Raw genomic sequence first — 17,549 nt, 5'->3', positions numbered from 1 at the left:
CTCCTAAAGTTCTCGACACAAGGCTTGGTACCCAGTATACCAAGTATTTCCACACACAGTACGTTCACATAATTTATGTATATTAATATTAACCCCCTGTAGTGTACAGTCTATAGGTTTTAACAAATTTACAGTCTTGTAACTACCACCACAATCAAAATAGAGGACAGAGAGCTTCCCTGGTGGCACTCAATATGTCAGCAAATTTGGAAAACTTAGCAGTAGCCACAGGACTAGAAAAGGTCAGTTTTCATTCCAATCCCAAAGAAAGGCAATGCCAAAGAATGCTCAAACTACCACACAATTGCACTCATCTCACACGCTAGTAAAGCACTGCTCAAAATTCTCCAAGCCAGGCTTCAGCAATACGTGGACCATGAACTTCCTGACGTTCAAGCTGGTTTTAGAAAAGGCAGAGGAACCAGAGATCAAATTGCCAACATCCGCTGGATCCTTGAAAAAGAAGGAGAGTTCTAGAAAAACATCTATTTCTGCTTTATTGACTATGCCAAAGCTTTTGTGTGGATCACAACAAACTATGGAAAATTCTTAAAGAAATGGGAATACCAGACCTGACCTGCATCCTGAGAAATCTGTATGCAGATCAGGAAGCAACAGTTAGAACTGAACATGGAACAACAGACTGGTTCCAAATAGGAAAAGGAGTAAGTCAAGGCAGTATATTGTTACCCTGCTTATTTAACTTATATGCAAAATACATCATGAGAAACGCTGGGCTGGATGAAGCACAAGCTGGAATCAAGATTGCGGGGAGAAATATCAATAACCTCAGATATGCAGATGACACCACTCTTATGGCAGAAAGTGAAGAAGACCTAAAGAGCCTCTTGAAAGTGAAAGAGGAGAGAGAAAAAGTTGGCTTAAAGCTCAATGTTCAGAAAACTAAGATCATGGCATCCGGTCCCATCATTTCATGACAAATAGATGGGGAAATAGTGGCTGACTTTATTTTTGGGGGCTCCAAATTCACTGCAAATGGTGATTGCAGCCATGAAATTAAAAGTTCCTTACTCCTTGGAAGGAAAGTTATGACCAACCTGGACAGCATATTAAAAAGCAGAGACATTACTTTGTCAACAAAGGTCCATCTAGTCAAGGCTATCGTTTTTCCAGTAGTCATGTATGGATGTAAGAGTTGGACTGTGAAGAAAGCTGAGCACTGAAGAATTGATGCTTTTGAACTGTGGTGTTGGAGAAGACTCTTGAGAGTCCCTTGGACTGCAAGGAGATCCAACCAGTCCATCCTAAAGGAGATCAGTCCTGGGTGTTCATTAGAAGGACTGATGTTGAAGCTAAAACTCCAATACTTTGGCCACCTGATGTGAAGAGCTGACTCATTTGAAAAGACCCTGATGCTGGGAAAGATTGAAGGCAGGAGAAGAAGGGGATGACAGAGGATGAGATGGTTGGATGGCATCACTGACTCAATGGACATGAGTTTGGGTGGACTCCGGGAGTTGGTGATGGACAGGGAGGCCTGGCATGCTGCAGTTCATGGGGTCACAAAGAGTCAGACATGACTTAGCAACTGAACTGAACTGAATTGGTGGTCCAGTGGTTAAAAATGTGCCTTGCAATGCAAGGGACAGCGGTTTGATCACAGGTCCAGGAAAATTCCACATGCCACGGAGCAGCTAAGCTCATATGCCACCACCACTGAACCTAGGCTCTAGAGCCCAGGAGCCACAGCTACTGAACCCACGTGCTACAACTAGTGAAGCCTGAGTGCCTAGAGCCAGCAGATCCAAAGAGAAGCCACCACAATTAGAAGCTCATGCACTGCAACAGAAAGTAGCCCCCACTTGCCACAACTAGAGAAAGCCTGTGCGTGGCAATGAAGACTCACCACAGCCAAAAAATAAAATAAATAAATCTTTTTTAAAAAAGAGAGGACATTTCCATCATGGCTAAAAGATTCTGTGCAGTCAATTTCTTCCCCTCAACTTATCCCCTAGTTACAGCTTTTCTGATTTCTGTTCCTATACCTTTGCCTTTCCCAGAGTGTTATGTAGAACCATAGAGGATGTAGCCTTTATATATACTTTCTTTCACTTAACATGAGGTTTTTAGATTCATCCATGTTGTTACATGTATGAGTAGTTTGTTCCTTTTTGTTGTTGAGTAGTATTCCATTATATGAATATATCTCAAGATTTTTTTAATATATTCACTAATTGAAGAATTATATCTAACCTGGTATATCTAATTGTATTTATATCTAGTGATTATATCTAAAGCTGCTGTAAATATTCACACACAGGGCTTTATGTAGACCTATATTTTCATTTCTCTAGGAGTGGAATTTATGATTACAAGGTACACATAACTTTATAATTAACAGCCAAACTATTTTCTAAAGTAGCAGCATCATTTTCCATTCCTAACAGCAATAAATGTATGTCTCAGTTGTTCCACATCCTAGGCAGCACATATTATTGTCAGTTGATTTCTTTAAAAAAAAAATTCTAATTATGTAGTGTACTAAAGATATAATGTACTATCTTATTGTGCTTTGGTTTGCAATTTTTCCCAATGACTAATGATGTTGAACATATTATTTGTCATCCACATATCTTCTTTTGTCAAGTGTCTGTTTAAATTTTTTGAGTTGTTTTCTTATTATTCATTTGTAAGACCTCTGTATATTCAGGATACAAACCCTTTCACAGTACATCTTTTGTAAATGTTTTCTACAGGTCTGTAACTTGTTTTTTAATTTCCTTACAGTTTGTTTTGAATAGCAGATATTCTTAATTCCTCTAAAGTCTGATTTTTCATGTTTTATGGTTTTTTTTTTTTTGCTTCTAATCTCTTTCCCTAATTCAAAGTTACAAACTATTTCTAAAAGTTTTAATGCTTTAGATTTTTTATTTATATCTCATCATTTTGAGATAATTTTTGTATATGGTGTGTGAGGAATGGCTCAAGGTTGATTTTTTTGCATATAAATATCCAGTTGATTTATAGGGTTCTTGTAAGAATGAAATAACTTAAGGTATGCTAAATTCCTGATGCATAGTAAATACTTAATCAATATTAATCTGCTTTATCCCCAGATAATTATCTCTCATCATTTTCCTTATTGTTCTGAGCAAGACTGGGGAGATGGCTCTGTCTGCCATCTAGGGTGAATCTATGCATTCCCATCAGGGACTTCTTATAAAATGTAGAGGATTCATCTAACACTTAATTTTTTAAGTCAGAGCATGGTAGTATTTTCCTCTCTTATTATGAAGATTGGGTCCTTAACACATCAAACTAAAATGCTTGCTAAAGATTGATCTTCTTCATGGACACCCAGAAGTAAGAATTCCCAAGTTATTCAGTTTCATTATTCAAAATATAAAGACTGCTACATACTCTCTATGTATGCAGAAATGCCTCTTTTCTTTTCAATTTAAGAATTTGTGAAGAACTCTTGGATTTATTTAGGGGCTGACGATTCTGCAGTGTGGTTGTAACACAGCCTCTTCCACTGAGTAAGTTTTCTCAGGCTGCAACACTAGAGTCTGATCCTCAGCTGGAAAAAGAGGTCTCACTTCTAAGAATTCACAAGGATTCATAGAAGGACACACTTTCTAGGAAATATTACATTATGTTTCTCTAATTTGGGCATTTGTCACTGCTGACATAGCCAAGGAAAATCAAAGAAGGGAATGGCTTATAAAAATATTCACAGTATACAGAGGGAAGCTCAGTGCTTTTATGTCAAATTCTCCTTTGTCCACAGATGTGAACTGGGGCTCCTCCACGCAGGCTCTTTCCTACATGAGCGCTTTAGACAATGCTCTAGAACTAACCACAGTGGAAGACCATGTGAAAAACTTCAGGTAAAATTGGTTTCTCAAGCATCCTGGTGTCATTTCCCATTGGAAGCAGCTTCCCTCTATGGGAGACAAATGCACATTGATACGCTTTAGGGGTATACTCTTAGATAGGTAATCTTACAAAACTGCCACATTTTCACAACAGCACCTCCTGTGAATGAGCGCTTCTCCTCTTCCACTCTGAGCTATGCCCACCCCCAACTCTAAATTCTCCTAGTGCTGGCTTTCCCCTTCCATGTACAGATAGAGAGGGGATCTCAGTGACGTGATTTCAGAGAGATGTCCCCAAATCCCCACACACTTTAATTGTTGTTTCTGTCTCCATATAGCTTAAGGCTCTGTGGCTTACTGAATTCCCTTAGGAGAAGTTGTACTTTAAGCTCTTCTTTGGTTATATGTTAAGTGGAACTTCAAAACACAAGCTTTGCACGGAGGGTGAAGGAAAATAATATGAATATACTGGTTGGAGGACAGGTTGTACTGAGGATTTGGGATAGGGTCATGTTCAGAGGAAAAAGACAGGGGGACAGTAAGGACCTTTTCCTTACTTTACATGCTTACTATCACTAACAAAACTAAGAATACAAATTTGGCAAGATTGGCAGGAAATCACGATGATTCAAGTCGTCTAGTGAGGGACTTCCTGGTGGTCCAGTGGTTAGGAATCCACTTTGCACCACAGGGGGCGCGGGTTTGATCCCTGGTCAGGGAACTAAGATCCCACATGTTGGGGGAGCAACGAAGCCCACGAGCTGAACCCGTGTGCCACAGTGAAAGATCCCACATGCTGAAACAAAGATACCATGAGCTGCAACTAAGACCTGATGCAGCCAAATAAATAAATACTTCTTTTTTAAAAAGAAGAATAAAAAAAGGACTTCTAGTGAGAAACTCAAGAGATATTTAGGAGAGTGGTTGCCCCATCTTGCCAAGCTTTCTGTACCAGCCCGTTCCACTGGGGGTGGTTCTGGACTCACAGGTTTCTTGTCATGATCAACTCTCACATCTTCTCTTCTCCATTTTCAGGCCCCAGTGCATTGTTTTAACAGGGGGACCCATGACAAGACCTGCTCTCTTGGATATAACTCATGCCTTTACCAAGAACAGTGGCCTTTGCATCTGCTGTGAAGTCTTTGTGGTAAGAGCCACTTCATCCCTTGAAGGTGCCTTTTCCTACTTGTTCATTTGTGTTGCCTTAGGGGAGCCCAGCAGGTATGTGCAGTGATAGGAGAATGGTAATGCAGTTTAGAACAGGACCCCTTTCCTTCATTCATATACCAAGGACTAGCAGGGGCCCATGATCCTGAACTTAAATAAGTGGATAAAGTGTGTTTCAGATTTCACAGGAGACCAACTAAAAATGATAATACTTCCCATTGATGGCCTTTGAGTCAAGAAAAAGAGAGCCAGCTCATAAATAAAATGAAAATATTTGGGGGGTGATAACCATTCTCAGAAATATGAAAGGATAGAATGAGCTAGAGAGCACTATTATGTAGATTAACTGATGAGGAAGAGCCAGACGCTATGGCCTTAAATGAAAGCAGGTAGAATTTAGATTAAATATTTGAATAAACTTGATGATACTACAGATATCTAGGGAGTTAAACCAAGTTTTCCATGCCTTAGATAAACATTCAAAGCGGAATGAGTTCCTTTTTGTTCAGGAAGTATGTGGTAGACTAAGAATAACTTACTGGTGTTGTTTCCAGGAGGTATTCAAAGTAGATGCTAAACACTTAACAGTAATTATTGACCAGTCACTATCACTGCTCTCTAAAGTGAGAAGAAAGCATTAATATTTTAACAAAATAATAAGTCTAAGTCCTCCAAATGAGCCTACTTCTACTTGTATTCTCACAGTGTGCTCTCATGCACACACTGTGTGTGTGTCTCCCTGTTTCTCTCCCTCTGGGTCATGCACACACACCACTCAAAATCCTCAGCCGTGTCCATGTATTATGATCATACTTACCTATTCTTCAAAGTATTTTCCTACAGTTTTTCTTATTTCAGTCTACATAACAGTCTAGTGAGGAAGAAAGGGAAAGAAGCCCCATTTTCATTACACTGATTAGAAAAGTGAGATTCAGGAAAATTCAATTATGCACAGGGTCACAGGACAAGGAAGTGGCAGAGTCGGGATATTGGTCCAGGTCTTTGCAACCACATGGACTGTAGCTGCCAGGCTCCTCTTGTCCATGGAATTTTCTAGGAAAGAATACTGGAGTGGGTTGCCATTTCTTTCTCAGAGATCTTCCTGAGCCAGGGATCAAACTCATGTTTCCTGCATTTCAGGTGGATTCTTTACCAGCTGAGCCACCGGGAAAGCCCTTAGAGTTGGATACCACTCCCTAAACTTCCAATACTTGTCAGGGAATAGGGTGGCCAGGAAGCTGTGTAACCTAGCCGGGGTCAGTCGACTGTCCCATGATGCAGGGGTTAATTTACCACATGTCATTGTGACCAGCACTTAAGCATCTTTTAACACTTGGCAATGCTCTAAATGCAATATGAAGCAAGCTGGTCGATCATATTCTCTTTCCTCAGTGTTTATATGATAGTAACTCAAACAATATAACTCAATGTAATTATCCCATAGAGGGTAGAGGGAATCCTACTGACTACATAAGATTGACAGGTTCAATAATGACCAACGGGGACTCCAGAGGATTTTAGAAAATCTCATCAAGCACCCTACTCCCATATTATCAACTTTGGTGCCCTGGATTAGTGGATTTCATTTTGGCCAATATAATACCAAAGCCAGTTTTGGTGAAATATGCAATTTGGGGTATTTTTGTTCTCTAGTAATTTAGAGAAAATTTAATTTAGCAAGCCAATAAAATATCTCTAGGAGGAGTGGAGAAATGAACTGAGAGTATAAACAGTCATATATTGGCAAGGGACACAAGGTCTTTTTAAGAGATATCACTTCAAATTAACCCTTTGCTGCTTTAACTATAATAAAAGAGTATGGTTCTGGAATAACATTTCATGTGAGACAGGTACTTAAGCCTGTTCCTCTAATGGCCCTGGTTGCTTGACATGTGTATTAGACTACTTCCTACATTACTGTACTTACTCTCTGAGTAAGGCCCAAGAGCCTTGCTCCCAGGTGCTAAGATTCTCTTTGGGACAGAAAATAGTCACTGTATCAGTTAATGACTTTTCAGTTAGTTACTTTCTGTGAGCTCCTGAGACTGCAGATGCTGTCAGCATTTTTCAACTCATGCTCAGTCCTCAATCATCTTTACAAAGAAACAGATGGAAAGGGATGTAGGGAAAGTCAACATGACATTTTTTTTCCTCCAAGATGTGGTGATTGGTGATTTGGCCGACCTTGTGGAAAAGGTTAAATGGTAACAATGAGGTTGAGAGATAACAATTTAAATTTTAACTCTAGAAAGCTCATGCTCATGGACTTTTGAGACACTCAGTTAAGTTCTAAATCACTGTTTTGCCACCTATTAGCTGGGATTCCCTTGGGCACACAATTTAACCTCCCTACGCCTTAATTTTTCTCAGGTATAAAATGGGAAAAATAATGATGGTGACAGCACCTGTGTTTGTTACAGGGTCATGAGAATTCTGGAAGATAAGCTTTCTAGCATTCAGCTCAGAGTCTGTCAAACAGTAAATGCTCAATTAATTTTATTTGTTATTGTTGGTATTATTATCATGGGATATTTTTGATATACAATTGTTGCCATTTTCATTCTGAAAATATACCTTCCTCCACAGAAACCTAAAATACCCTCTCTTAGTGAAACCAGGTCCAAACATTGGATTGGATCTTGGACTTCTAGTTATTCAGCAACTTGATCAAGTTGAACAGTTAGATGTGCACTCCCTCCCAACGAGTCACAGGGCAGCAGGCTCTGTGCTCCATCCCTCTGCTGACCTCCAATTACTTGTCATCTGCTCCTCCCAGTAAGGGGCAAGACGAGGAGCTCATAGGCATTTCATTGTTGGTGGGTAGTGGGAAAACACATGCCCTATCCTGCAGACAGGCATTTTTAAAGGGACTAGATGTTGTAGCCCTCAAAACTGCTGAAATTGAAATTAAGAATTATACTTTTGCTGGGTCCCAAGTCCAGTAGCCTTCCAACTATTCAACTAATGTTCCACTCACCCGTCAGAGCTTCTGCCTACCTCTTGCCTTTTTCTACAAAACTTAAAGATTTCAGAAGAGGGACCCTTCATCAGGACAAACTGGGGGATATTTTTTAAGGAATCTGGCTTGGTTACTTAAAATAATGTCTATTTTTCTCCTTTGGATTACCTTATAATAAGTTAGTGATATATCCCAGGAGGCTTTCTATTCAATATGTGTGATTTTCTTTTTCTTGTGTGCTTCACTCCTTTCACCACACGAAGACTAGAGGTAGGATTCCACCTTCGAGCATCACCTCATGTTTCTGAGTGTAGCCATCTTCAGTGCGTTTGCTATGCTATGCTATGCTGAGTCGCTTCAGTCGTGTCCGACTCTGTGCGACCCCATAGACAGCAGCCCACCAGGCTCCGTCGTCCCTGGGATTCTCCAGGCAAGAATACTGGAGTGAGTTGCCATTTCCTTTTCCAGTGCATGAAAAGAGAAAAGTGAAAGTGAAGTCGCTCAGTCGTGTCCGACTCTTAGCGATCCCATGGACTGCAGCCTACCAGGCTCCTCCGTCCATGGGATTTTCCAGGCAAGAGTACTGGAGTGGGGTGCCATTGCCTTCTCCTCAGTGCATTTAGCAACAGGCAAATATGAAGTCAAGGGTTGTGATTTCCACTAATTGTACCATATGTTCAGCGGCATAAAAAAACACTGCCTTTCTTTGTCAGTCAGTTTCCTCACTTATTTATAGTAGCTGGAGAGATAGTAATCATTGCAGATAGCTTAGTTTGGATTCATGTACCCTTAATTCTCTGAGTAGGGCTTCCCTGGTGGCTCAGTGGTAAAAGAATGTGCCTGCCAATGCCAGGAGACATGGTTTTGACCCCTGACAAATGGAAGAGTAGAGCAACTAAGTCCATATTCCACAACTATTGAGCCCTTTTGGTGGCTCAGCAGTAATGAATCTGCCTGCAAGCCGAAGACATGGGTTCAATCCCTGATTCAGGAAGATTCCCTGGAGAAGGAAATGGCAAACCACTCCGGTATTGTTGCCTGGGAAATCCTATGGACAGAGGAACCTGATGGGCTACAGTCTCTGGGGTCACAAGAGTTGGACACTACTTAGTGACTAAACCACCACCACCATCAATTCTCCAAATATACTATTCAGTTTAAAAATCACACAGCTCATCATGTGAGAAGGCATGCTGTTTCTAGGCATAGCTGTCACTTACTCATATACTTCTTAGTTTTACATTTAAAGGCAGGTTTTTTTTTTTTTTTTTTTTTTTTTTTTTACTAAAACAAATAAAAGACAAATATACATTAAAGATGGAAAGGAGACCAAATTGATCTGGGATTTAACATGCTCATCAGATAAAGACATTATTGCCAAAAATGCAACACTTGCCTCTTTTCTATATTTTGTTTCTCTTAAGACTGCAAAGGGCTTTCAAGTTTACTGGCATCTTTTATTAAGTACACTGTATTGTTTTGGCTGAAAACTAAAGATTTTGTAAAGCTTGCTTTTATTTTTCATTTTGAAGCATTAAGAAAAATATTAGCTTAAATACATGAAATTTACTTTTTTGTGTGTTGAAAGTCATTGAACACTGACAATTTCATATGAAGAAACTATAGTCAGTAAAACAACACCTGTATACTACTTCTCTAATTAACAACAGTTAACCTTTTTCTTAGATGCTTCCACTCACTTTTTAAATAAAATAAAACATTACCGATCAAGCTAAAGTCCCCTTTATAGCCACTCAGCCTCATGGCTCTCTTCCTCTGAAAAGGCAATGTTATCTGACTTTGATTGGTGTTCTTCTAGTCATTTCACCTATGTATACAAAGATGTAGATCTATTTTGATTAATATTTGCCTGCTCATTATATTCTTTAAACCTGATTGTCCTGTTCTCTCTTCTCACTGTAAAGAAAAGGAATAACATTGGACCAACTTCCTTACGTAGATCCCCTTTTAACAAGTTTTCACCCTGTTACCCTTTCTCTTTTTTTTTCATAAAATTTACAAAATATCTTAATAAAACCTAAAACTCTCTTTGAATTCAAAGAATCTCTTCTCTTGTCAAGGGAAGATAACCCAACTCTGTGGCTTATGGAGGGCAGTTCAAGCATAGATAAGCATGGAAAACTAAAATTATCATTTTTTCTTCTATCATCATCCTTTTAATCTCAACTTTCACCTCCATCAAAGGGAAAAAGCTTTTTTTTAGATGCACATATTCTTTATTAGTCATTGAGTTTCTGTAACGATATTAATAAAATAATGACATGACAAAATACAGGGAGAATGAAGTGACCTGTAAGTGGGCACTAGGATCATGACGAGTTAAAATATACACCAAATCAGAAAGGGAAAATTTTTCTTTCCCATAGTTCCAGCCAGAGAGGCAATGAAAGCAAAGACAGAGCAAAAAGATCCTTGATGTTTTAAAATATAAGAGTTGGAAAGAACTCCACATTTGACTCAAATTTCTGTATTTGAGCCCAGTAATATTGGAAATCCTTTGCAAATTCTTTTTCATAATATACATCTATTTGAAGTAGTGTCACATGAATTTATTCTCCAGACTAAATAATTAGAATTCCTTTAACCCTTTCTCTATCAATGACAAAGTCATAATATATACAAAATTTTAAGAGCTTCTTTGTTCAAATCCTGAATTAACTTATATACTCATATTTTGACTCCTAACTGAGCTAATCTCTATAATATTTTAATTGGGTGATAAAATCCATTTTTTGTAACTATTGATGTATTTGAACGTTGAAAAATTAGATTCCAACATGTCTTACCTTTTTGTTAGCTCACTTTTCCCATACTATGTCTGTATTATAGCCTTGCCTCACATTAATAAGTGTGCTACAAGGATAATGTAATTGCTTTTAGCAAACAGAGTCTCTGCATGAAATATTTTTATAACTTCTCAATATGGCAAATTTAGGCATTAAAGTAAATCTCTCCGTCACAATCAATGTTTAATCTGGATTTTTTTATTACTAATAGATATACATTAAGCTATATTTATTTAAATAAATGCCAGTTTCCCCAGAGGTTCAAAGTCATTGTGAACTCAATATGCCAATGGTCTGATACCTTTCCTAGCTGTTGGTTATTCTTCTATCTCATGGTTATTGTTACCATTCAGCTTCCCTGAAGAAAATATTTCTTCTTTCTTTTGCCATTGATGGTGTCTAGAATCCCAAGAAGTACTAGTGGTTGAAATGCATTGACAGGATCCTGAGCAAAATTTGATCTGTAATGACATATCTTTCCCCAGGCTAGGTCTTCTGGTTTAATAACTACCCTTCCTATGTAACTTCTCCATCTTCACTGGAAGTTCTTATTATTTAACTGTAAAGTAAGTTATCCAAACTGCTTTAATATGTTGTTATGTTCTAGAAAGCATTCTAGTAAAAATATGTACAAAAAGAATCTGACCCAATTTAAATAGAATACTAAAATGGAAGTGACCCCAAATTACATCTAGTGTTATATAATAGAAATGTAATATGTGCCACAAATGTAATTTAAAAATTTCTAGTAGCCAATCAAGAAAAGTAAAAAGAAACAGGTAAATGTAATGCATCCAGATCATTATTTCAACATTCAATGTATATAAAAACATTAATGAGACATTTTACATTCCTTTTTTTTTTTAATATACTAAGGCTTCAAAATCCAGTGAATGTTTTACATTTCCATTACATCTTTTTTTTTTTTTTAAACTTTACATAATTGTATTAGTTTTGCCAAATGTGGACCAGCCAGATTTCAAACACTCCATAGCAACATGTGGATAAGGGCTAATCATACTGAACAGTGATGGCCTAGACAATTTTCTTATTCTTATAAAAGTGAAAGTAAAGTGAAAGTGTTAGTTACTCAGTCGTGTCCAACTCTTTGCAACCCCATGGACTGTAGCCTGCCAGACTCCTCTGTCCATAAAATTCTCCAGGCAAGAATACTGAAGTGGTAGCCATTCCCTTCTCCAGGGGATCAGCCCAGCCCACTAGGAAGATCCCCTAGAGATGCAGGATTGAACTCCGGTCTCCTGCATCACAGGCAGATTCTTTACTGTCTGAGCTACCAGTGTAGAGCCCAAATCAAGAGAAAACAAAGGGCACACCCAGGGTATCGGCTAGTCAGTTTCAGAGCCAGATCCAAGCCATACACTCTGCTCCCAGTTCAGCGCTCTTTCAGCTCTATTGTAGAACACCGGTGAACTTAGGTCTGGGACTTAATTGAGATTGTGAGCACTTATTTAACATAATAAAAATCAACTTTGGATGAGAACTTACAACATTCCAGACGTCATTCCAGATACTTTATCATGACTATTTGAAATGACCTTGCAGGATAGCTATTTGATCCCTGTTTCTGGAGTAGTGTATCAAAGCTCAGACATCATTAATTACCTCCAGAGTGGCCAAATGAACCCAGTTATATCTGATCAAAAACCTGGTATCTTTTTCATACATACCAAGCCTTTTCTCTCTAATCCAAGACCCTCTAAGACTATGACTCCAAGAATGGTCTGAGGATGAGCAGCATCAGTGTCATCTGGGAGTTTGTTAGAAACGCAGAATCTTCAGCCCTGTTTCAGTTCTACTCAGTGCATTTTACCAAGATCTGAGGTGGTTAGTAAGAAATCTAAAACAATCCAATAAAATATTTCCATCAACTGAAAGGATTTTTCAGGAAAATAGTAGATTTGTACCCTTGTCAGGCACACGGTAGATAATCAGAAATACTCTTGGGGTTGACTTGAAACATGCAAAGAATAAAACTAGCTTGGACCTCTAAGGAAGGAGAAACAACAGAAACTTTAATTAAAATGAGTTTCCAGAACTCAGATCTTGAAATTTTAAAATGCTTCATCTACCACCACAACACCTGCCTCCTTCTCTCTTAATCTCTCCTGTTCTTCCTATGCCATAGGTATGTGAACATCTATTTCCACTAACTTTATTGAGTAATGGCAAATGTTAATTTGAGTAGGAATATGTCTACATTGGGCTTCCCAGGTGGCGCTAAAGGTAAAGAACCTGCCTGCCAATGCAGGACATAAGAGACGTGGGTTTGATTCCTGGCGCAGGAAGATCCCCTGAAGGAGGGCATGGCAACCCATCCCAGTATTCTTGCCTGGAGAATCCCCATGGACCGAGGAGCCTGGTGGGCGACAGTCCAAAGGGTCACAAAAAGTCAGACATGACTAGTGACTGAGCACACACAATGTCAATATTACACAGAGAAAAGTGATACAAGGGTGTCTTCTCCACATCAAAAAACAAAGAATGGGCCTGATAGAATTATCAAGATGTAATTGTTCCTGCTAGGATCTGCAACTCACCACATTTTGGCTCCCAAGAGTACTGTCACATTTCTTGAAACTGGGCTCTAGCTGAGGCTTCCTTGGTATTCATAAATGTGGGTCTTGCTATTTAAAAAAAATTTTTTATCATACCGCACAGCCTGTGGGATCTTAGTTTCCCAACAAGGGACTGAACCAGCCCCCTGCATTGGAAGGCAGAGTCTTAGCCACTGGATCACCAAGGAAGTCCCTGGCTCTTGCTATTGAGTCAAATGTTGATGGTGTATTTATCCTGAACCTCATCAATCACATTTTCTGTATTTTTTCTCATCTGCCATCAGCTCTTTCTTTCATTTGACATGAGGCAGTTAATTAAGCTGGTGCTAATACATCTAGACATTCTGCATGGAAAGTGAGTAACGTGAGCAGCCCAGATTCTTTCCAGAAGGTTGAGTGTCTGTGAAGCCTGTTTAGTGAGGTGTTTTCCCCTCTTTCCCATTTCTTAACCCAACAAGGCATTGCTGGCTATTTTTGTCCTTTAGAGAATAAAAAGTTCATGTGTTACCCACATATAACAGTTCAATTATCAAGCAAAAATTGTAGCTTTATTCTGTACATTGAAAAGTTTTCCAGATTTTATATTTCTTTTCATTATATTCTCAAATTATTCTCCTAGTATCATTCAAGGAAAATGTATTTGTTCTAATATGTTGATCAAATAAAGCATTGAAAAGGGGAAAAAAAAAAAAAGAAAATAACAGCAGTGTGATGTATAATAGCAGGGCTTCTAACCAATATTTCATTGTGTCATACAGGGACCACGCAAGCTGTGTGTTAAAGAGATGAACAGTGGCATGGCAAAAAAGCAGGCCTGGCTTATAAAGAACAAAATCAAGGCGTTTTATGCAGCAGTGGCAGCAGATTGTTTCAGGGATGGTGTCCGAAGTCTCCTTCAGGTAAGGCTGGCATTGAGGGAATAAGTACAGAGGCTAAAGACAATTAGCACTCCGTGGTAATGAAGCTCCCAAATGGAACTGTCCAGTTAGGCAGATGAGCATCAGAGATCAATACAGATGGTTAAGGAATTCATTTTGAATTCCTGGGGATAGGCAGAGCTAAAACAGAAGCAGAGAGGTTCTATTACAGTGAACTATGAGTGATACACTGGAAATGGAAAATGAGGTTGCCTTTGGCCAACAGCATATATTCTGTCTCATACTTATTGAAATGCAAATTTGTTCTGATAGTTGACGACATTCAAGATCCTATTAAAACTTCAAACTATTTTTACATCTCATACTGCATATAGCGAGGCTCAAGTCAGGCATTCTTTTACTTTTTTCTTTTGCAAATAGTGTGAGAGCAGCTGCAAGACTGGACTAAATAAATGTCTGGTGATCTGGGCATAAAATCTCCCTCTCCTCCTTAATTATTTCCAGAATGTTAAATAAAATGTAATAATCTCTGTGGTTTAACACTAAAGCTCACAGTTCTTCCATCTTTTCTCCCTTATTCTTTCCTCTCCTTTTATAATACATAGAATCTTTCCCTAGTTCTGATTTTCTAAGTTTAAAGTGCCAGAGAATTCTAAAACAATCCAGGAGAACCTCAGAAAGTGCAGGGCTTGGCTTTCTAATAATTTGGACTTCAATATTGTTGGAAAAACCTGATTGTACATATACTAAATGATATATTTAGCTTTCAGAATTGCCATCTACAGGAGTGTCAAAATTCAGGATTGCATCCAGTTAACACTGATGGGTTTACAGGCCAGAAAGAAAACACATGAATTAAATTGTAATATTTTGGAGAATAAGAGTTTTTGCTGCATTCCTGTCTCTAGTACCCCCAAAGAACAAAGTAGCTGTACATATGCAGAAACCATTTCTGAAAAACCTATTACCTTCTTCTGAATACCAATGAGCCTCTTTTCACGTTACTAATTTGATAAACTGGAAATAGATGTCATTGCAAGATGCTGATTTCCCTTTCAGTAGCAAGTTATTTTTCAGTAGCTCTTGGGTTAAATGAGTTGGGAAGGTTACACATTTAATACAAAATTATCATGGAAGGTTAGTAAAATAATAAGAATCTCAACTAGGAATGAGACAACAAATACAGAATAAGAACATGAAGAGGGAAGACACTGGCATGTAAAACAATTCACCTATTAATCCAGAAGAAATTGCAAAAAAAAAAAACAAAAAAAAAACTTGACATGAATTTCTTCAGAGAAAAACAGAATAAGAAAGGTCATGTCAAAAAGGGCAGGACAGCGTAGTATTAAAGGAAGCACTGACAACTATACCATTTTGAATAAAACCTTCTTTGCATCTAAAAAATTATGATATGAATGGCCATGTCCTCAAATCATAGTCATGGAAAACACTACTTCCATACTGCCATGCCAAGGGCCAGATGACAGGTCTAAGGAGCTGTTCTGCTACCTGTACATTTCCAAGGACAACACACGAAATGAGGAGGAGGCAAAGCTTATTCCAGGAACCCTCTCTCAGTGCCTATCTTTTTTTCACTTGCTGCTGTCCCTTCAATGTCCCACTTTTATCAGTTGTGTCACTATTCCCATGACCCAGAATATTCTTCCTTCACTTCCGCTGCTCCCCTTACTTTCACTTGGCAACATCTAACCAAACTGCCAGATGCAAAACAAATGTCAGCTCTCCCAAGAAACCATTCAGGAAATTTTCCCTTACACGTCCACGTGATTTCTTACTGCCTTTGCACATTAATGATTTGTATGTAATTATGTGTATGTATCTGTCACCTCAATCTTACTCTAAACTCCTTCAGGCCAAAGACTGTGTCTCCCTGCTCTCTCACAGCACCTAACATAGCACTTTGCAATGAATAGGTGCTCAGCAATATTGCCCGATTAAATTTAATTAACTGGAAGCCATATCCTGTCATCTAATGGGGGGAATGAAACTTCTGGTATGGAAGATGGCTATTAATGATACCGTCATGTAAGAGGATTAGATTCTGGAAACATAGCTCAGTTATTCTTCAATAAAAAATGTAAGTAGAAGTTTCAGTGATTCTTCTATATAGGAATTTTCCAAACATGGATTTTATTGCTAATGACATTATGGATATAGCAGGTGGAAATGAGCTTTGAACCACTAAGTTACAACACGCATGCCAACAGTTAAGCCAGCCCTCACTTGATTTTAAATTATTGAACCATTTTAATGAGTGTATCAGAAGAAATGCAAATGACTGCTAATTTAGAAAAGCTACATTTCTGTCATCTAAAATCCATTTATGGCTGAGATGATTTAGAACTAATCTTTCTATTTTATGCTTGGGTACGGGCATGAAGGACATGCACTAAAATGTAATCTAATCTTCAGAACATTACTTCAGTGCTCTTTTGGACATTATTTTTCATTTGCAGAGGTAGCTTCCTGGTCTGGTAAGAATTGCCCATGTGTTTATCTCCTCTGTTTAGGCCTCGGGCTTAGGAAGAATGAAACCAAACACTCTGGTGATTGGATATAAAAAAAACTGGAGGAAGGCTCCCCTGACAGAGATTGAAAACTATGTGGGAATCATACAGTAAGTGATGGCTTTCAAGACGCGCTCTTGTTTGTAAAGCACTAACCAGGGCAGTACATAACTGACTCTGTTGTACAGAATAAATTGCCCAAGAAGATGATGTTCCCCTGGTACTCTGAACTCTTTAGCAAAGTGGAAAAACACTGCCAGTATGAAAACTTGAGGGAATCGTGTCATCAGAGGTGGGGGGGGGGGGGGGACGGAAATTCAGTGTCAGAGAAAAAGGTAAATATAAAGAGTTACAATCTTAAAACCTATTTACAGGACTAAAAGGAGAGGACAATTAGGTAAGGAAGGAATTGCTTTTTCAAAACAGTTGGAATCTTGGGTTGGCTGGTGTGCTCAACTCAGTGATCTTATCTCGAGCCTCACTTCTCCCTTTGTGATACAAGGATCCACATGGCAGGTGCCTCTGACAGGTAAAGGTTAGTTTATGGGCAAAAAGTGAGTTTAAAATGCGCGTGACATCTAATATCTAAAAATGGAAGAAGTCGTGGGATAGGGATAATAATGCTAATCCTTAAAAGACTAGTTGGCACCAAGGCTAATGTCCTTAACGTGAATTATCCCACTTAATTCTCACAAGAAGCCTTTGAAGTAAGGACTATTACTGTTCTATTTTATGAGTAGAGACATAGACATTAAAAATTAAGTAAAAGGCAGAAAATGACGAGTTTTACAA

The 17,549-nt window shown here is 38.5% G+C and overlaps 1 protein-coding gene across 4 annotated transcripts in view; it reads left to right on the top strand.

Moving 5' to 3' along the window:
• SLC12A1 (solute carrier family 12 member 1) overlaps positions 1–17,549 on the top strand; it is an 88,045-nt gene that overhangs the window by 40,929 nt on the left and 29,567 nt on the right. For all 4 annotated transcript variants that reach the window (XM_005211900.4, XM_002690936.6, XM_005211899.4 and 1 more), the window contains 4 exons: positions 3,752–3,851; positions 4,875–4,986; positions 14,107–14,247; positions 16,761–16,867. In XM_005211900.4, coding sequence (XP_005211957.2) covers positions 3,752–3,851; positions 4,875–4,986; positions 14,107–14,247; positions 16,761–16,867 — 460 coding nt within the window. The remainder of the gene's footprint in view (positions 1–3,751; positions 3,852–4,874; positions 4,987–14,106; positions 14,248–16,760; positions 16,868–17,549) is intronic.

The sequence above is a fragment of the Bos taurus genome, chromosome 10, assembly GCF_002263795.3.
Source record: "Bos taurus isolate L1 Dominette 01449 registration number 42190680 breed Hereford chromosome 10, ARS-UCD2.0, whole genome shotgun sequence".
Classification (NCBI taxonomy): Eukaryota; Metazoa; Chordata; class Mammalia; order Artiodactyla; family Bovidae; genus Bos; species Bos taurus.
Note: the sequence above shows the minus strand (reverse complement) of the source record. Positions and strands in the feature narration are given on the sequence as shown.